Source organism: Sycon ciliatum, chromosome 2 (genome assembly GCF_964019385.1).
Source record: "Sycon ciliatum chromosome 2, ocSycCili1.1, whole genome shotgun sequence".
NCBI classification, from domain to species: Eukaryota; Metazoa; Porifera; class Calcarea; order Leucosolenida; family Sycettidae; genus Sycon; species Sycon ciliatum.
Window position 1 is genome coordinate 2,140,660 of NC_088644.1, and position 21,806 is coordinate 2,162,465.

Consider the following 21,806-nt stretch of genomic DNA (forward strand, 5'->3'; position numbering starts at 1 on the left):
GGGTGAAGTGTCCTTATAGGGAAGGTGTATATGCTGTAGTTTTTAAATAAGGCATATTCCATAGTGGGTGGAAGATGCCTTATATGGCATGCGTATCCTGGCCAGGTCATAGTAGGCATGCAGTTGAAACAATCATTGAGGTCCTTTCTGTCTGAGGCTTTGAAGAAAAGAAGCATCATGTAACAAAGCTGGGTTCGTACCCGCAACCTCTCGTACGGAAGGCATGAACTGTACCAAACGACCAGGACGGCTACACACAAGACCCAAGGCTCAAATCGCCTATTTATACCCGGACCGTAAAGAAGAAGAAAAAACGCATCATGTAACAAAGCTGGATTCGTACCCGCAACCTCTCGTACTGAAAGCACCAACTGTACCAAACCACCACGGACGACTATGCAGAAGAGGGAAGGCTCAAATTGACTACATATACTGGGACCGAAGCTCACCAAGGTCTCGCTGGATGAGACATCAGCGACCTATCGACAATGTCATCGAGCATGGAAAGAAGGGTGGGTGGTGGTGGTGGTGGGATCAGCATGGCATCCAACAGATGGACAGTCGCCAACAATCACTACCCGTGCAGGATCATGATGCAAGTCAACCCGCGTACAGAGCACTCGTTTCATTTATTTTATATTTTATTTTTTCATATGAATGACATTGTGAATCATGATCTAAGACTGTTCACATCCTTCTTTGTGAGCCAGGTATTGAATTTATTATCCGTGTAGCCTTTCCATTGCACAAGACGTTGATCCTTGTTGTATTTCAACACCTTATCGAATCTCAAACCGGTCTCTCTGGCGTGTTGCAGTTCTGCTTCGTAAAACGATCCGATGATGTGTTCTCCCATCAGATCACGAATCCTGTAGGTGTGTGGTGATGTTGGTAGGATGTCATCCACCCTGAATACTTCCTCCGTCCAGTTTGCAGTGTAGCCCTTCTCGAAATGACGCTTAGATACGGTTAAGCGCACCTCATCATCCACTTTGAACTTGGGTTTCGACTGCAGGGGGTCTTGTTGATCTGCATCTTTTGGTATTCTACCGTTCGATGCTTCGGTAGGTGTCATCCCAATGCTTCTATGCTTTGACTGGTTGTAGCGGTCTAGTAGTTGAGGTAGGACGTTGAGGTACGTGTTCGTGGATTTCTCTGTAAAGTGACGCCACATTCTTGACTTCAACGTTCTATTGAAGCGCTCGACCACCACCGCTTTACCCTCGTTATGGGTGCTGTACATGATGACGTTGTGTTGTGATAACCATCGTTGCATGGGGGCATTGTAGAATTCCTTGCCTTCGTCTACCCAGAGTTTTAACGGTGTCCTTCCGGATGTACTGACAATCTCATCGAACGCATCTCTCACGGCGATACCCGTCTTCGATTTCAAAGGCATTGCCCAGGCATAGCGGCTGTATAAGTCGATGACTGTTAGCAGGAATTTGATGTTCTTATTGCTTCGGGCAAACCGTTGCATATCCACGAGACCTGCACTCCATATATGGTCAATTGCTCTGCTCTTCACCTTGCGTCTTTTGAAATGCACTCGTCTGGGCTTGTGCAATTCGTTAGCCAGTTTCGTATGGAACTGTGCGGGTTGTATCTTCTTCTTCTTCGGTCTTCCATCATGAATTGCTCTTTGCACTTTGGTGTCCCACAAGACTCCACCACCGCCTTGCAAGGCACCTAAACTGAGAACCAGTTTATCGTTTTCCAGCTTTTCGTCATCATCAAAGACTCTTCGGAAAATTCGAAGTGCTTCATCCAGACCATATTTGGAAAATAGCTTTCCCATCAATATGGCATACCATCCACATACTGCTGTGCTTCTGTCTTGAACGGCTTGGGTGTTGGTGATGATCTTACAGTCTGCGTAGGCTTCTTTAAAGAAATCGCACAGTGCAGGTTCAGTGTAATCTTGCTCCATAGTGTATAGACTGCGTCCGAAACTGTCGAAAACCAAGATCACGTTTTGCTCGCGACACACGGTCAACCAATGATGTCCGCCTTCCGTTGCATCGTACACCGGTAGAACGTTGTCGGTGTTGACGATACAAAAGTCTCCATTGTTCAAGGGTGGCAAGAGGTCGTAACTCGTACAGCCCACGAACCCTCCGACACCATTCAATCTTCCTTTGATATCGGCACTGCTGAGAGGATAGTCCATTCTTGATCATAGCCTGAAAATATTTGGCACGTGATCACATGGAGCGTCCGCTCAGGATATCCTTGATGATACGAGTGATTCTGCTTTTGTCCTTTAGCACCTGTTGAATGAATGATGCATCGTCCACCATCACCTTTTGTGCTCTGATCATGAAATGCTCGGGATGGATCAATTTTGCTTCTGTTGTTCTACCATAGGTGGAAGTCATATCGTTGAGATCTTGAAACTTGAGCTGTGATCCCGGTACAGCTAGCACAAGGGTGGTTAGTTCATGAATCTTTCGTTCCGATCGAAGGAACCCATCGACGTGTTTGTCGATTCCCATGGCACCTGCTATGGCTGCAAACGGGTACCTGGACATGTAGATGCGATTCGTCTCGTTCACCAGAGTAGTGTAGTCGTCCAGCGTCTGCGTCTTCAGGGCATCCGCTGCCGCTTCCACCCGACTCCTGAACCTCAGTCAATCTTCATCGTAGAGTTGCAGCAGTTGTGATCGGCTTGTGAAATAGTTGCTCTTCAAAAAGGTTACCGGTATATTTGTATGCCGGAGGAAACTGTCCAGGATTTGCAGGATCCATCGGTCAAATTCATGATCTTGTAGTAGATTGAAAGGCACCGATGTTAAAGGTGCCTTTCTCTTCTTCCTGACATCTGCAACGGAATCGCGAACTTGATCGGTAGTGGAATCATAGTTGAGTATGTTGGATGCAATCACATTTCTCACAGACGGGTAACTGATGTGATCGGGATTGTTTTTGAAGTGGGTGTCATATAGACGCTTTACACGCGGATCGGCTTGCAGTTCCAACAGGGTGGAGGTGTTCAAACTGTGATCTGGCACTTGAGAAAGAACTTTCTTGACGCTTTTCAAGTAGCTATTGTAGTTATTACCTCCTTTTTGCCGCATCAGTGGTGGTATACCGAGAACTTCCCACGAATTTGCTCTCTTCTTGATGATGTGCTGGGGATGTTTTGACATAAACTGTAAGGTTTGCAACCTTTTCCGCTTGGGTATGACGAAAGATCCCTTTCTGAGCCCCACTCTTTGTATACTGCTCGGTAGCCCATTGGAGAATTTCACCGTAAGATGCTCCATTCTTATTCATGGTTGGAATTTTTTTTCACGTTTCAGCTAACTTTCGGGCTAACATTTCGGCTAACTTCTGGGCTAACTTTTCGGCTATTATTGGATTTTTTATTATTATATATATATTTTTTTTTTAGAACGAAAGAGCATGCTGTCCGCAGATTGAGTATTTTTTTTTTATATATATTTTTTACTTATTTTTTTTTTTAATGTTTCGGCTAACTTTCAGGCTAACATTTCGGCTAACTTTCAGGCTAACATTTCGGCTAACTTCTGGGCTAACTTTTCGGCTATTATTGGATTTTTTTATTATTTTATTTTTTTATTTTTTTATTATTATTATTTTTTCTTTATTTTCTTTTTTTAATTTTCTTTTTTTTCTTTTTATTTTTTAATGTTTCGGCTAGCTTTCAGGCTAACATTTCAGCTGTTATCGACTACATGTATCGCGATCGTATACACACACACACACACGCACACACACACACACACACATCAACGAGGGGTTTATTCAAAAAACACCTTTAATGCAGTGTCTTCGCAATACGTGTAGTACTGATTAGAAGAGCAATCAATGGTTAGGATAGGCCTGCGACACACCGTCAATAACTTCTCATACAATCTAAAGATAATGAATGACTTCGTACACAGACCACCAAACAGAGTATTGAGATAACGTTTGATGTTGCTTTTATCGGTGAAGCGAAACAGATACATAAAGTTTGCATTGATCTTCATGTCCTTAATGTTATCAAAGCTCTGAGAGAGAAAGAACACGTTCAACTTATGATGATGACTGTACATGGTGAAGAACTTGTAGAGACACTCTCTTTGACTACCATGCTTCAAACCCATCACTCTGATGTCATCAATGATCACATAGGTATTAGGCTGGAGATCCATGTCTTCGATGCACTCGGGCATGATGCTGTAATGCTTAAAGGATTTGAGGTTTGGAAGACGATACTGATCGGCCGGCGTGTTGGAGATGACCACCATACGCTCGGGTTGCACGCGTTTCAGGAGTTTGATGAGAAAGTGGGATTTACCCATGTTGCTCTGTCCCAGAAACAATACGTTTTGTCCCCAGGATTTCAGAGCAGGAATGATTTCCGTGAACCAATCCTTAGACTCGAATTGAAGACCAGGAACGTGCAGCTTGTGTCGAGCAGTGACCGTGGATGGAACATCGTCATTCCTTACGGGACTAGCCTTTTTCTTCCTCTCGGTTTCCTGTCCAAGGAGCGAGATAAAGTCCATGATCAGATGTTGAAGGATGGGCCGATGTGAGCGGAACTCAGAGAAGACGGTCCTGCACTGTTAATGTTCTGTCGAATTTTTTGAGCAAATGGGGTTTCAGGACGGGTCAGTGATCTCTGTGGTGGTGGTGGTGCAGACAGGAATGACGAAGCTTCGTTCAGGGCACGATGTTCTAATTGCTTGAACAAGGCCCTTCCTTGTTTCTTTATTCCTCGTGTGTTGCGACCTTTGGAGAGAATTTGACGAGCTGGCTTTTTGGTTTTTCGAGGTGCTCGTTGCCGAATGTTCTTCGGAGCGTGACGACGACTTTTAGCGCGCTTCGTGGTACCTGTTGATCTTCCCTTCCTTACTCCTCTACCGAATATTTTATCCATGACGTTGTCACCTAGTGATGCCATGGTACCCATGGCTAAGGGAGCAGCCAGATTGGTTAGTAGTGGTATGGCCTTGGCGGCTAATCCTGGTGGAATGGCTAGACCACCTCGGTGCATGGACGGGTTGTAAGCCGTTTTCATTTGTGCTTCCACGATGTCTCCGGACTCTCCTCTCCCCAAAAGCATGGGAAGAAGTGTCATTTCTGCCATGGCAGCCAAGGGTCCAAGTCCACCGCGTTGCATGTCATCTTGTTTTGTCATGGGTTCCGCCATCTGCTTGTCCATCTCCTCGGGTCCAGCACCAATAAGGTTTTTCCAGAAGCTCTTTTTCCAGAAGAAACCACCGTGTTGTCGACTCGACGATTTCAAATCACCACCGTAGACACGATGTCTGGTCTCTAGGTCACCACCTTCCATGATGCCCTTTTAGTACTAGATCGGAATTAATTTATACAACTTCGGCTTTGATGCCTTCGTCTTTGCTGATGGTGTACAGGTACTTGTCCATGCAGAGAAGGTTGACTTTGATCGAGGCACCATTTTCGCTAGGTCTTCTCACGGGGGCGTTTGTCACGTCGTTAAATTGATAGTCGATGGACAGATTTCCTCTCGATCTTGGATTGTCTGTCATCCGATCCAGATTCAAGTTGATAGGCACCATAAAGTAGTGATTGCAGTAATCTGCAGCAGTGATGGGGATCTGCGTTCCATACGTCTTGCCGAAAAAGTCTTGAACCAGATCTTAGCCACGCAGGTAGGAGGATTTGTTGTAATCGTAGAAGTATTGTCCTTCCGTATTACGACTCACATCCCACTGGAACTTGAGCGGGTTGTCAAAGAGCGTCTCGTCGTTGACAGTGACGCGAAGTTGACTGAGATTTGCATGAATCATGGCCAGTCTGTTCGAAGAATGTGATGCTTGGCCTCCAGCCAATGTTGGTTGTGTACCATGAGTCAAATCCGTGAAGAACAGGATCATTCTGCGTGGTATGTCTGCATTGTGAAGCAGTTCCAGTGTACCAGCATCATCTGAAATGCTCTTTTGTATGAGACGAGGGCACCACGTATGGAAATAGAGTTGCTTGGGAAGGCGTACACGATCGGTAAGATTGGGTTCCATGCGATAGGTAGTGTACACAAAGTCCAGTTGGAGTAGATCGATGTTAATATCACCGACACTCAGAGCACTGTTGCCACCACCTCCCTGATCGCTAAGCATGATGTATCTGGAAAGCTCGGATTGGGGTAGATCAAAGCGAAGCTTCATCTGTGTACCCGGCGGTAACCAAGCATCGTCCTGATTGAAAAACGGTAGGAAGAGTCTCAGCTTGTATTGAAACCGTCCAACGGCTGCCCGAAGTGCATTTTCCTGTACCGTGTTGGAGAAGCCTTCGTTGGTCACAAGCTCGACGGTGGGTGCACGCTTGGGTGTGAAATTAACATCGAAATCCGGTGCTCGTGCTGCATCAGCGTGTACAGCGTTTGTTTCGAAGGCATAGCCATGCTTACGCTTCACACCAAGTTGATAGGGCGATAAATCCACACCTCTCAATGCTCTTTGCGGATCCAGTTTCTGTAGACCGTAGAGATCCGAGTCAACGTACTGAAGACGTTCGCTGCTGCTTTCCATTAGACTGAGGATATGCTGAACCATCTGCATGTCGGCAACTTTACTCGATTGCGTGACCTCTGTTCCGTTGATCTCCACTCGAATGTTCTTGAACCACGAAAAGGCTGGTGACGTGGTGCACACCCATCGCGTATAGTCTCCAGGTTCATTGTCGAGATTGTTTTTGACACTATAGCGCATTTTCACGATGAAATAGCTCTCCCCGAGAGCAATGAAATTCGGTGACGAGATGTCCAGTTCATTGTTCAGGGATGGTGGTGATCGATCTGCTGTGGAAAAGAGTCGTACTCCGCGTCTACCCTCAAGCAACGAGAGTTTCTTCTCCGTCCTGTCGAGGATGTTCTTCTGAACGATCTTCGTGTTGGTCAGGAGTCCCGTGAAGGACTCCGGAGCTTGCGGCGAGTAGATTTCCTGTGCCATTCTTGCCAGTCACATTATAATAGGGGCGAATTTTTTTCAACGATCCAATATCCAGTGTCTTGCGAAAGTCGTTCATCATCGCTATCAATCGTCGATGCTCCTCGTTAGGGAGCTTCCCATCCTCCAGAGTGATGCCCAATTCCAACATGAACGCGTCTTCAGCTCTCTCCATCTGCTGCAGTTGTTCGATACACGTGACAAGCTGACGTTTGGTGTCGAGAACGTGTTTGCCTATGCATGCCATGACCACGCCGATGATCGTGCTACTGATGGCGATGATTCGAATGCGATGTTCTCCAGATACGACACCACTCCCTTGGAGAATATTGAGAAGGGTTTGAGTGAGTATGAGAAAGGACAAGATTGCGGTGTTGTAAATCACGTACTTCTCCAGGCAACGCACCTTTTCGCTCTCCAATTCCTTTCGTTTTGCTATATCCTCCACCATGTCTCGCACGTGGCGGACACGAACATCTGGAAGATCCATCTAAGTCGTGCTGGTGATCCGAAGATCAAGGTAGACGGGATATCCCGAAGTGATGTGTTCGCCGGTGTTGAATTTCAACCAAAACGAAATGCTAGTCACGTTTTCGTGTGGAAGCAGCAATCGCTTGTCTTCTTTTCCAAACACGTAGTTATTCAAACCGTTGAGGGTTTGAATGAGAAAGGTCTTCAACACCCTCGAATCAGTGTTGTCTTCGTACTCCACAGCAGGTCCAATGAGGTCGGTGTAGAGCAGGACAAGTCGTCTGTCTTTTGTCAGATCCACAGCGAACGGGAACGTGTGAGATCCCTCGATCGTGTATGGTTTGAGAATAGTGCCCACACCCAGCACCAATCCGGGTGAGTCCTTCTTCAACAAGCACCGTTTCTTCCTGGGTACCGAGACACTTATGCGGCTGGTGTGACGAGAGTAGGAAAACACAATGTCTCCGTGTCCTGCTCGTTTCAGAGTGGCATTGATTATAGACACCAAATCGTCTACATCGCTATATGTTCCCGTCTTGATGGACAGTCTATCCTCTTCTTCTTCTTCTTCTTCTTCACCATGTACCACATAGAGTTTGTTCGTTGCCTCGTCTATGTTCTCAAAGTGTACTTCAAACTGAGCCGATTCAACATGCAGGACTTTATCGCGCGTATCCAGGTCCTTCACATTTAGAGTAAAGTTCGGTTTGTGCAATCCCCTGCTCACCCCCGACGTGTTGTTCGCCACCGTCAGTATCACAGACATTCTGATGTTGTGATGGTAATCACTATAGGTAGGTTTTATTTTTCATTTTCATCTCAAGAATGTAGAGTAGCATGTGTGCGCTATATATTATATGTACAATCGAAGTACTTAATACTTTCAGATATTGTAGTGTGCCATGAGTTCTGTGTGGATGCCCTGGATTGTGTGAGAAGATAAACTCTCGACAAAGTGCAAATGACAGAACAACTTTGACGTAGTGCCGTTGAAGAATTGAGTACCACCAATGCGGTAATCGCAATCTTCGATTCCATTGGTTCTGGAAAATGGATCCGTGTCCAAGTTGGAATGTATCAAAATGGAGTTTACGTATAGAGTGAATAGGCGTTCTGAATTCCGAGCGTAACTTATGACACACTTTGTACCCAAGAGATCCGTCATGCTCGACACAGGCTTATCCAAAGCAACCGATAATTGGTTTGTTAAAGACGAAACGGGTAGGTTGAATGATGAAGAGCCGGAACCCGTGAAGTAGTTGCCACTTATGTGGGTGGCAGTGAACAACACGTACAAACTATCCAAGGTGAAATTTCCGACAGTATCGATGTCGAATGCCTTCAACGCCATGTTTCTAGGGTCAGGTGCGTCCACTTGAATGACTTGGAACATTGCAAAAGACATGTTGTCGTGAAACAGATTGACGAATCGTTCTCTAATGGAAACTTGCTCGTGTTGTGAAATGTTGAGGTAGAAGTGACCGTCTCGGAACATGTCGATGCCGTTCACGATGATTCTCTTGTCGTTCAAGGCAACGAGATTTCCACCTCTGTACTTGTTTCTCCTCACCCTGATGACGGATTCAAATCTGCTAGGATGAGAGTATATGTAGAGGTAGGCGTTTCTCCGAATGTAAGGTAGTAGATGAAACGGATCGGATAGGTTCTGACTTGATTGCGGACCCACGGGACCTCTGGTTCCTTGGGGGCCCACGGGACCTCTTTTTCCTGGAGGACCGGTTGGACCGATGGTTCCTTGGGGACCGACGGGGCCTATGGTTCCTTGATCACCTTGGACACCACGTTCACCTTGTGAGCCGTCTTGCCCATCTTGTCCTCTAGGTCCAATCTCACCTTCAGGACCCACTAATCCACGTTCTCCACGTGGTCCAACTTTACCTCTGGGACCTTCTGGACCAGGTATTCCTTGATCACCTTTTTGACCGCGCTCACCACCTTGTCCATCAGCTCCTCTAGGTCCAGTCTCACCTTGAGGACCGATCAATCCACGTTCTCCACGTGGACCAGCTTCATCTCTTGATCTATGAAGCCGACCGAAAGCCTTCCATTCCGAGCTGAATTTCTTGTACAAGATGAGCGTGGTTGCGTCCACATAGAAGTCACCGTTTCTCCCTACAGAGTTCAGTGGCATATCACCTCCGCTAAGCCATCCCAATCCCCGATCACCACGAGGACCTTTCATCTTGCGCACAGCGTCGATGTCGTGTTGCAATCTTGATGATGATTGACGGATTTCATCCTTCACCCAACCGGCAGGGACAGCACATGTCAAAGAGCTATCGTCGTACGTCAAATTACAGATCGAATGCTCGTTCATGTCGAGGTTAGCATCCATGGGCACGGATCCGTCTGTTTTAACGTGCAGCTCATCAGCTGCTATGGCTTGATCTGTGTAGCGCATAGATCTGTTTTCCACATCTTGCACATTGCTCTCATCGGCTTTCTCCTCTTTCAGTTTCTCCACATCATGAACCAAGGTGTTGTCGGTGTCATCGTTCCCCACAACCGATTGCATCTCAGCAATGTCATTCCGCATGCTTTGCATGTGTTTGAGGGAGGCCTCGTCACCATCACTCCTATGGAAATGCGTAGCCCAGTATGCCATCTTCGCACACACACACACACTGTACTAATTAGGTTAGGAAATATTTTCTTTCTCAAATAAATCGTATTCCCTGATGGGTGTGCACATGAGATCACCCTGGTTCATCTTTCCCAATTCCATTCTTTTCACATCCTGCAACCCATTCTCCACTAGTAGGAGTGGGGATACTAGAGTCAGAAGAGGCAAGGCAGCACTCTTCAGTGGACGTACTACTCGACACAACACCACCCATACTTGTTCTTTAGAAGTTTTATTTTTTATTTTTATTATTTTTTATTATTATTATTTTTTTATGACTATCATGAGATATTGGAGTAGAAAGTAGTATACAGTCAATCAAGCCCGCCAAAAATATTTGACCAATCAGCATCGTGCACGCTAAAATCCATCTCATTTTAAAGGTTCCTTACACGATACCGCCACCTTTGTGAACTGATACAGTATGGAAATAAGATCACAGTCAAACGTGTGCATGTTCTGGATCACGTGATCAAGTGAATAGGTTTCCCAGCAATAAGCATCAATCAATGATGTCATAAGAGATATATCAGATGGAGATAAAAGCAGCAAATTCGAACGCAACGTGGACAGTTGCAATGAAGACACCATCCTAGTCGACTCCATGAGATGCAGTACGTATAGGAGTGGAAAATGCTGAGGAAGAGGTTTCATGATTCGACTGAACCTCAACCAGGACACATTGCTACGAGGTAAGTAGGAATGTAGTTTACGTAATGCATCCACATTCGTATCGTATACTATACAGGATAATGCTATAGAATAGTTTAGACTCTTGTACAAACAGGACTTCTTCATCGCACTTATCTGCTCTCGAAGAGGGTGTACACGAAGCTGATCGGATAAGAGTTCAGTTTTCGAAAGAAAATGCAAAAGATGACGATCCACACCACATAACCGCTCATGTGCAGCATAAGGCTTCTTCATCAAACTACATCTCTGATGCACATCAACTTCAGGTAAGTAAACCACATCCATGACAAGTCCACACGAAGAACATACGTATCTTCCTTCATGAACAACATGATTAAGATGATGACACTGTTTTTCCTCCCCTTCTTGCTCTTCTTCTTCTTGTTGTTGTTGTTGTTCTTCTTCTTCTTCTTCTCTTGCTTGTTCTTCTACTTCACGAAGTCTCTTTTCACGTACATAGGCCCGTAAGATATCAAAATCAGAATCCATCTTCACCCCACATCATCACCATCTTCATAATGAAACATTATCCAACAATGTATCTACTTTATATACCGACTCCCATCCGAGGCAATTAACAGGTACAACGATTGGGGGTCCAATCATGATGTCATATCCCCTCAACCACCTCAAACACCCGAAAAATGATTTTTAAATATAAAAATACAGCACCCGGTTTTTTTACCCCAAAAATGGGGCCTTCACCTCCCTTTCACCGGGTAGTGATTGTTGGCGACTGTCCATCTGTTGGATGTCATGCTGATCCCACCACCACCACCACCCACCCTTCTTTCCATGCTCGATGACATTGTCGATAGGTCGCTGATGTCTCATCCAGCGAGACCTTGGTGAGCTTCGGTCCCAGTATATGTAGTCAATTTGAGCCTTCCCTCTTATGCATAGTCGTCCTGGTCGTTTGGTACAGTTCGTGCTTTCAGTACGAGAGGTTGCGGGTACGAATCCAGCTTTGTTACATGATGCGTTTTTTCTTCTTCTTTACGGTCCGGGTATAAATAGGTGATTTGAGCCTTGGGTCTTGTGTGTAGTCGTCCTGGTCGTTTGGTACAGTCCATGCCTTCCGTACGAGAGGTTGCGGGTACGAACCCAGCTTTGTTACATGATGCTTCTTTTCTTCAAAGCCTCAGACAGAAAGGACCTCAATGATTGTTTCAACTGCATGCCTACTATGACCTGGCCAAGATACGCATGCCATATAAGGCATCTTCCACCCACTATGGAATATGCCTTAGGCCAAAACAAATAATGACCTTGTTTCCGGTCGCCCGACCGGGCCACTTTTTCCCAAATTCTGAAACTTTTTTTTGGTCCCAAATGTATGCAAACGGTGGCAATGCCATGTGTGCAAGTGCACTAAACGAGTCATAACTCAGTCAAATCTCAACCGAATTCCACAATCGAAACACCTACAAGGTAGCAGAGATTCTCCGCTGTCGGTTCAAAAACCTCAGGGGTCGATACGAGCTAGAATAACGGAGCTGGAAGGACTCGAACTGTTTGCTTGATTTCTCAGGATGTACGAAAACAGGAATACACCACATGCTGTACAAGAACAGTGAGTCAGTCAACTAAAAATTACTTTGACATCGATCCTTGCCATGATATAATGTACAATGTACATGTACATGTGTAGGTGCTCTTGTCCATCAATGCCACAACGATTGAGGAACCAAAAAAAGTATCCAAAAAAAGTTTCATTCCGGCCGACCGAGTCTCTTTTTTGAGGGGTTGCCGACCGGAAACAAGCCTATTTTTTGTTTTGGCCTTATTTAAAAACTACAGCATATACACCTTCCCTATAAGGACACTTCACCCTACTATGGAATATGCCTACTATGACATCATCCGTGTACAACTTCCCTATAAGGACACTTCACCCTACTATGGAATATGCCTACTATGACATCATCCGTGTACACCTTCCCTATAAGGACACTTCACCCCTTTATGGCACATGCCTTCTATAACATCATCCGTGTACACCTTCCCTATAAGGACACTTCACCCCTTTATGGCACATGCCTACTATGACCTCATCCGTGTACAACTTCCTTATAAGGACACTTCTCCCCACTATGGAAGATGCCTACTATGACCTGAACCACGTGCACCTTCCTTATAAGGACACTTCACCCCATATATAGACCAATCCCAAAGGTCAAAGGTCACATTCCTTCTATGGACCAATCATCCGTATTTGGAAAGGTCAAAGGTCACAGCAAAGGTCAAAGGTCAAAGGTCAAAGGTCATCTTCCATATATGGACTATTCTTCCTTATTAGGCAGCCAGGGGTCAAAGGTGGGATTTGAGCCAGAACCCCCATCGCACTATACTACTAAACCACCACCACCATAGCTTTCCCATCAATATGGCATACCATCCACATACTGCTGTGCTTCTGTCTTGAACGGCTTGGGTGTTGGTGATGATCTTACAGTCTGCGTAGGCTTCTTTAAAGAAATCGCACAGTGCAGGTTCAGTGTAATCTTGCTCCATAGTGTATAGACTGCGTCCGAAACTGTCGAAAACCAAGATCACGTTTTGCTCGCGACACACGGTCAACCAATGATGTCCGCCTTCCGTTGCATCGTACACCGGTAGAACGTTGTCGGTGTTGACGATACAAAAGTCTCCATTGTTCAAGGGTGGCAAGAGGTCGTAACTCGTACAGCCCACGAACCCTCCGACACCATTCAATCTTCCTTTGATATCGGCACTGCTGAGAGGATAGTCCATTCTTGATCATAGCCTGAAAATATTTGGCACGTGATCACATGGAGCGTCCGCTCAGGATATCCTTGATGATACGAGTGATTCTGCTTTTGTCCTTTAGCACCTGTTGAATGAATGATGCATCGTCCACCATCACCTTTTGTGCTCTGATCATGAAATGCTCGGGATGGATCAATTTTGCTTCTGTTGTTCTACCATAGGTGGAAGTCATATCGTTGAGATCTTGAAACTTGAGCTGTGATCCCGGTACAGCTAGCACAAGGGTGGTTAGTTCATGAATCTTTCGTTCCGATCGAAGGAACCCATCGACGTGTTTGTCGATTCCCATGGCACCTGCTATGGCTGCAAACGGGTACCTGGACATGTAGATGCGATTCGTCTCGTTCACCAGAGTAGTGTAGTCGTCCAGCGTCTGCGTCTTCAGGGCATCCGCTGCCGCTTCCACCCGACTCCTGAACCTCAGTCAATCTTCATCGTAGAGTTGCAGCAGTTGTGATCGGCTTGTGAAATAGTTGCTCTTCAAAAAGGTTACCGGTATATTTGTATGCCGGAGGAAACTGTCCAGGATTTGCAGGATCCATCGGTCAAATTCATGATCTTGTAGTAGATTGAAAGGCACCGATGTTAAAGGTGCCTTTCTCTTCTTCCTGACATCTGCAACGGAATCGCGAACTTGATCGGTAGTGGAATCATAGTTGAGTATGTTGGATGCAATCACATTTCTCACAGACGGGTAACTGATGTGATCGGGATTGTTTTTGAAGTGGGTGTCATATAGACGCTTTACACGCGGATCGGCTTGCAGTTCCAACAGGGTGGAGGTGTTCAAACTGTGATCTGGCACTTGAGAAAGAACTTTCTTGACGCTTTTCAAGTAGCTATTGTAGTTATTACCTCCTTTTTGCCGCATCAGTGGTGGTATACCGAGAACTTCCCACGAATTTGCTCTCTTCTTGATGATGTGCTGGGGATGTTTTGACATAAACTGTAAGGTTTGCAACCTTTTCCGCTTGGGTATGACGAAAGATCCCTTTCTGAGCCCCACTCTTTGTATACTGCTCGGTAGCCCATTGGAGAATTTCACCGTAAGATGCTCCATTCTTATTCATGGTTGGAATTTTTTTTCACGTTTCAGCTAACTTTCGGGCTAACATTTCGGCTAACTTCTGGGCTAACTTTTCGGCTATTATTGGATTTTTTATTATTATATTTTTTATTTTTTTTTAGAACGAAAGAGCATGCTGTCCGCAGATTGAGTATTTTTTTTATATATATTTTTTACTTATTTTTTTTTTTAATGTTTCGGCTAACTTTCAGGCTAACATTTCGGCTAACTTTCAGGCTAACATTTCGGCTAACTTACTTCTGGGCTAACTTTTCGGCTATTATTGGATTTTTTTATTATTTTATTTTTTTATTTTTTTATTATTATTATTTTTTCTTTATTTTATTTTTTTTATTTTCTTTTTTTTCTTTTTATTTTTTAATGTTTCGGCTAGCTTTCAGGCTAACATTTCAGCTGTTATCGACTACATGTATCGCGATCGTATACACACACACACACACGCACACACACACACACACACACATCAACGAGGGGTTTATTCAAAAAACACCTTTAATGCAGTGTCTTCGCAATACGTGTAGTACTGATTAGAAGAGCAATCAATGGTTAGGATAGGCCTGCGACACACCGTCAATAACTTCTCATACAATCTAAAGATAATGAATGACTTCGTACACAGACCACCAAACAGAGTATTGAGATAACGTTTGATGTTGCTTTTATCGGTGAAGCGAAACAGATACATAAAGTTTGCATTGATCTTCATGTCCTTAATGTTATCAAAGCTCTGAGAGAGAAAGAACACGTTCAACTTATGATGATGACTGTACATGGTGAAGAACTTGTAGAGACACTCTCTTTGACTACCATGCTTCAAACCCATCACTCTGATGTCATCAATGATCACATAGGTATTAGGCTGGAGATCCATGTCTTCGATGCACTCGGGCATGATGCTGTAATGCTTAAAGGATTTGAGGTTTGGAAGACGATACTGATCGGCCGGCGTGTTGGAGATGACCACCATACGCTCGGGTTGCACGCGTTTCAGGAGTTTGATGAGAAAGTGGGATTTACCCATGTTGCTCTGTCCCAGAAACAATACGTTTTGTCCCCAGGATTTCAGAGCAGGAATGATTTCCGTGAACCAATCCTTAGACTCGAATTGAAGACCAGGAACGTGCAGCTTGTGTCGAGCAGTGACCGTGGATGGAACATCGTCATTCCTTACGGGACTAGCCTTTTTCTTCCTCTCGGTTTCCTGTCCAAGGAGCGAGATAAAGTCCATGATCAGATGTTGAAGGATGGGCCGATGTGAGCGGAACTCAGAGAAGACGGTCCTGCACTGTTAATGTTCTGTCGAATTTTTTGAGCAAATGGGGTTTCAGGACGGGTCAGTGATCTCTGTGGTGGTGGTGGTGCAGACAGGAATGACGAAGCTTCGTTCAGGGCACGATGTCCTAATTGCTTGAACAAGGCCCTTCCTTGTTTCTTTATTCCTCGTGTGTTGCGACCTTTGGAGAGAATTTGACGAGCTGGCTTTTTGGTTTTTCGAGGTGCTCGTTGCCGAATGTTCTTCGGAGCGTGACGACGACTTTTAGCGCGCTTCGTGGTACCTGTTGATCTTCCCTTCCTTACTCCTCTACCGAATATTTTATCCATGACGTTGTCACCTAGTGATGCCATGGTACCCATGGCTAAGAGAGCAGCCAGATTGGTTAGTAGTGGTATGGCCTTGGCGGCTAATCCTGGTGGAATGGCTAGACCACCTCGGTGCATGGACGGGTTGTAAGCCGTTTTCATTTGTGCTTCCACGATGTCTCCGGACTCTCCTCTCCCCAAAAGCATGGGAAGAAGTGTCATTTCTGCCATGGCAGCCAAGGGTCCAAGTCCACCGCGTTGCATGTCATCTTGTTTTGTCATGGGTTCCGCCATCTGCTTGTCCATCTCCTCGGGTCCAGCACCAATAAGGTTTTTCCAGAAGCTCTTTTTCCAGAAGAAACCACCGTGTTGTCGACTCGACGATTTCAAATCACCACCGTAGACACGATGTCTGGTCTCTAGGTCACCACCTTCCATGATGCCCTTTTAGTACTAGATCGGAATTAATTTATACAACTTCGGCTTTGATGCCTTCGTCTTTGCTGATGGTGTACAGGTACTTGTCCATGCAGAGAAGGTTGACTTTGATCGAGGCACCATTTTCGCTAGGTCTTCTCACGGGGGCGTTTGTCACGTCGTTAAATTGATAGTCGATGGACAGATTTCCTCTCGATCTTGGATTGTCTGTCATCCGATCCAGATTCAAGTTGATAGGCACCATAAAGTAGTGATTGCAGTAATCTGCAGCAGTGATGGGGATCTGCGTTCCATACGTCTTGCCGAAAAAGCCTTGAACCAGATTGTAGCCACGCAGGTAGGAGGATTTGTTGTAATCGTAGAAGTATTGTCCTTCCGTATTACGACTCACATCCCACTGGAACTTGAGCGGGTTGTCAAAGAGCGTCTCGTCGTTGACAGTGACGCGAAGTTGACTGAGATTTGCATGAATCATGGCCAGTCTGTTCGAAGAATGTGATGCTTGGCCTCCAGCCAATGTTGGTTGTGTACCATGAGTCAAATCCGTGAAGAACAGGATCATTCTGCGTGGTATGTCTGCATTGTGAAGCAGTTCCAGTGTACCAGCATCATCTGAAATGCTCTTTTGTATGAGACGAGGGCACCACGTATGGAAATAGAGTTGCTTGGGAAGGCGTACACGATCGGTAAGATTGGGTTCCATGCGATAGGTAGTGTACACAAAGTCCAGTTGGAGTAGATCGATGTTAATATCACCGACACTCAGAGCACTGTTGCCACCACCTCCCTGATCGCTAAGCATGATGTATCTGGAAAGCTCGGATTGGGGTAGATCAAAGCGAAGCTTCATCTGTGTACCCGGCGGTAACCAAGCATCGTCCTGATTGAAAAACGGTAGGAAGGGTCTCAGCTTGTATTGAAACCGTCCAACGGCTGCCCGAAGTGCATTTTCCTGTACCGTGTTGGAGAAGCCTTCGTTGGTCACAAGCTCGACGGTGGGTGCACGCTTGGGTGTGAAATTAACATCGAAATCCGGTGCTCGTGCTGCATCAGCGTGTACAGCGTTTGTTTCGAAGGCATAGCCATGCTTACGCTTCACACCAAGTTGATAGGGCGATAAATCCACACCTCTCAATGCTCTTTGCGGATCCAGTTTCTGTAGACCGTAGAGATCCGAGTCAACGTACTGAAGACGTTCGCTGCTGCTTTCCATTAGACTGAGGATATGCTGAACCATCTGCATGTCGGCAACTTTACTCGATTGCGTGACCTCTGTTCCGTTGATCTCCACTCGAATGTTCTTGAACCACGAAAAGGCTGGTGACGTGGTGCACACCCATCGCGTATAGTCTCCAGGTTCATTGTCGAGATTGTTTTTGACACTATAGCGCATTTTCACGATGAAATAGCTCTCCCCGAGAGCAATGAAATTCGGTGACGAGATGTCCAGTTCATTGTTCAGGGATGGTGGTGATCGATCTGCTGTGGAAAAGAGTCGTACTCCGCGTCTACCCTCAAGCAACGAGAGTTTCTTCTAAGTCCTGTCGAGGATGTTCTTCTGAACGATCTTCGTGTTGGTCAGGAGTCCCGTGAAGGACTCCGGAGCTTGCGGCGAGTAGATTTCCTGTGCCATTCTTGCCAGTCACATTATAATAGGGGCGAATTTTAGATTGTTTTTGACACTATAGCGCATTTTCACGATGAAATAGCTCTCCCCGAGAGCAATGAAATTCGGTGACGAGATGTCCAGTTCATTGTTCAGGGATGGTGGTGATCGATCTGCTGTGGAAAAGAGTCGTACTCCGCGTCTACCCTCAAGCAACGAGAGTTTCTTCTCCGTCCTGTCGAGGATGTTCTTCTGAACGATCTTCGTGTTGGTCAGGAGTCCCGTGAAGGACTCCGGAGCTTGCGGCGAGTAGATTTCCTGTGCCATTCTTGCCAGTCACATTATAATAGGGGCGAATTTTTTTCAACGATCCAATATCCAGTGTCTTGCGAAAGTCGTTCATCATCGCTATCAATCGTCGATGCTCCTCGTTAGGGAGCTTCCCATCTTCCAGAGTGATGCCCAATTCCAACATGAACGCGTCTTCAGCTCTCTCCATCTGCTGCAGTTGTTCGATACACGTGACAAGCTGACGTTTGGTGTCGAGAACGTGTTTGCCTATGCATGCCATGACCACGCCGATGATCGTGCTACTGATGGCGATGATTCGAATGCGATGTTCTCCAGATACGACACCACTCCCTTGGAGAATATTGAGAAGGGTTTGAGTGAGTATGAGAAAGGACAAGATTGCGGTGTTGTAAATCACGTACTTCTCCAGGCAACGCACCTTTTCGCTCTCCAATTCCTTTCGTTTTGCTATATCCTCCACCATGTCTCGCACGTGGCGGACACGAACATCTGGAAGATCCATCTAAGTCGTGCTGGTGATCCGAAGATCAAGGTAGACGGGATATCCCGAAGTGATGTGTTCGCCGGTGTTGAATTTCAACCAAAACGAAATGCTAGTCACGTTTTCGTGTGGAAGCAGCAATCGCTTGTCTTCTTTTCCAAACACGTAGTTATTCAAACCGTTGAGGGTTTGAATGAGAAAGGTCTTCAACACCCTCGAATCAGTGTTGTCTTCGTACTCCACAGCAGGTCCAATGAGGTCGGTGTAGAGCAGGACAAGTCGTCTGTCTTTTGTCAGATCCACAGCGAACGGGAACGTGTGAGATCCCTCGATCGTGTATGGTTTGAGAATAGTGCCCACACCCAGCACCAATCCGGGTGAGTCCTTCTTCAACAAGCACCGTTTCTTCCTGGGTACCGAGACACTTATGCGGCTGGTGTGACGAGAGTAGGAAAACACAATGTCTCCGTGTCCTGCTCGTTTCAGAGTGGCATTGATTATAGACACCAAATCGTCTACATCGCTATATGTTCCCGTCTTGATGGACAGTCTATCCTCTTCTTCTTCTTCTTCTTCTTCACCATGTACCACATAGAGTTTGTTCGTTGCCTCGTCTATGTTCTCAAAGTGTACTTCAAACTGAGCCGATTCAACATGCAGGACTTTATCGCGCGTATCCAGGTCCTTCACATTTAGAGTAAAGTTCGGTTTGTGCAATCCCCTGCTCACCCCCGACGTGTTGTTCGCCACCGTCAGTATCACAGACATTCTGATGTTGTGATGGTAATCACTATAGGTAGGTTTTATTTTTCATTTTCATCTCAAGAATGTAGAGTAGCATGTGTGCGCTATATATTATATGTACAATCGAAGTACTTAATACTTTCAGATATTGTAGTGTGCCATGAGTTCTGTGTGGATGCCCTGGATTGTGTGAGAAGATAAACTCTCGACAAAGTGCAAATGACAGAACAACTTTGACGTAGTGCCGTTGAAGAATTGAGTACCACCAATGCGGTAATCGCAATCTTCGATTCCATTGGTTCTGGAAAATGGATCCGTGTCCAAGTTGGAATGTATCAAAATGGAGTTTACGTATAGAGTGAATAGGCGTTCTGAATTCCGAGCGTAACTTATGACACACTTTGTACCCAAGAGATCCGTCATGCTCGACACAGGCTTATCCAAAGCAACCGATAATTGGTTTGTTAAAGACGAAACGGGTAGGTTGAATGATGAAGAGCCGGAACCCGTGAAGTAGTTGCCACTTATGTGGGTGGCAGTGAACAACACGTACAAACTATCCAAGGTGAAATTTCCGACAGTATCGATGTCGAATGCCTTCAACGCCATGTTTCTAGGGTCAGGTGCGTCCACTTGAATGACTTGGAACATTGCAAAAGACATGTTGTCGTGAAACAGATTGACGAATCGTTCTCTAATGGAAACTTGCTCGTGTTGTGAAATGTTGAGGTAGAAGTGACCGTCTCGGAACATGTCGATGCCGTTCACGATGATTCTCTTGTCGTTCAAGGCAACGAGATTTCCACCTCTGTACTTGTTTCTCCTCACCCTGATGACGGATTCAAATCTGCTAGGATGAGAGTATATGTAGAGGTAGGCGTTTCTCCGAATGTAAGGTAGTAGATGAAACGGATCGGATAGGTTCTGACTTGATTGCGGACCCACGGGACCTCTGGTTCCTTGGGGGCCCACGGGACCTCTTTTTCCTGGAGGACTGGTTGGACCGATGGTTCCTTGGGGACCGACGGGGCCTATGGTTCCTTGATCACCTTGGACACCACGTTCACCTTGTGAGCCGTCTTGCCCATCTTGTCCTCTAGGTCCAATCTCACCTTCAGGACCCACTAATCCACGTTCTCCACGTGGTCCAACTTTACCTCTGGGACCTTCTGGACCAGGTATTCCTTGATCACCTTTTTGACCGCGCTCACCACCTTGTCCATCAGCTCCTCTAGGTCCAGTCTCACCTTGAGGACCGATCAATCCACGTTCTCCACGTGGACCAGCTTCATCTCTTGATCTATGAAGCCGACCGAAAGCCTTCCATTCCGAGCTGAATTTCTTGTACAAGATGAGCGTGGTTGCGTCCACATAGAAGTCACCGTTTCTCCCTACAGAGTTCAGTGGCATATCACCTCCGCTAAGCCATCCCAATCCCCGATCACCACGAGGACCTTTCATCTTGCGCACAGCGTCGATGTCGTGTTGCAATCTTGATGATGATTGACGGATTTCATCCTTCACCCAACCGGCAGGGACAGCACATGTCAAAGAGCTATCGTCGTACGTCAAATTACAGATCGAATGCTCGTTCATGTCGAGGTTAGCATCCATGGGCACGGATCCGTCTGTTTTAACGTGCAGCTCATCAGCTGCTATGGCTTGATCTGTGTAGCGCATAGATCTGTTTTCCACATCTTGCACATTGCTCTCATCGGCTTTCTCCTCTTTCAGTTTCTCCACATCATGAACCAAGGTGTTGTCGGTGTCATCGTTCCCCACAACCGATTGCATCTCAGCAATGTCATTCCGCATGCTTTGCATGTGTTTGAGGGAGGCCTCGTCACCATCACTCCTATGGAAATGCGTAGCCCAGTATGCCATCTTCGCACACACACACACACTGTACTAATTAGGTTAGGAAATATTTTCTTTCTCAAATAAATCGTATTCCCTGATGGGTGTGCACATGAGATCACCCTGGTTCATCTTTCCCAATTCCATTCTTTTCACATCCTGCA

At 45.8% G+C, this 21,806-nt stretch overlaps 1 protein-coding gene across 1 annotated transcript; it reads right to left on the minus strand.

The window, feature by feature from the left end:
- Nucleotides 1-8,292: 8,292 nt before the first annotated feature.
- LOC135811003 (uncharacterized) lies at nt 8,293-9,831 on the minus strand. The gene has a single exon (XM_065324370.1). The coding sequence runs from the start codon at nt 9,829-9,831 to the stop codon at nt 8,293-8,295; it is 1,539 nt and encodes a 512-aa protein (XP_065180442.1).
- Between the last annotated feature and the right edge of the window lie 11,975 nt (nt 9,832-21,806).

Excerpts from the sequence above, each read along its gene's own strand:
- LOC135811003 (XM_065324370.1), bottom strand. The coding sequence starts at position 9,831 with ATGCGCTACACAGATCAAGCCATAGCAGCTGATGAGCTGCACGTTAAA.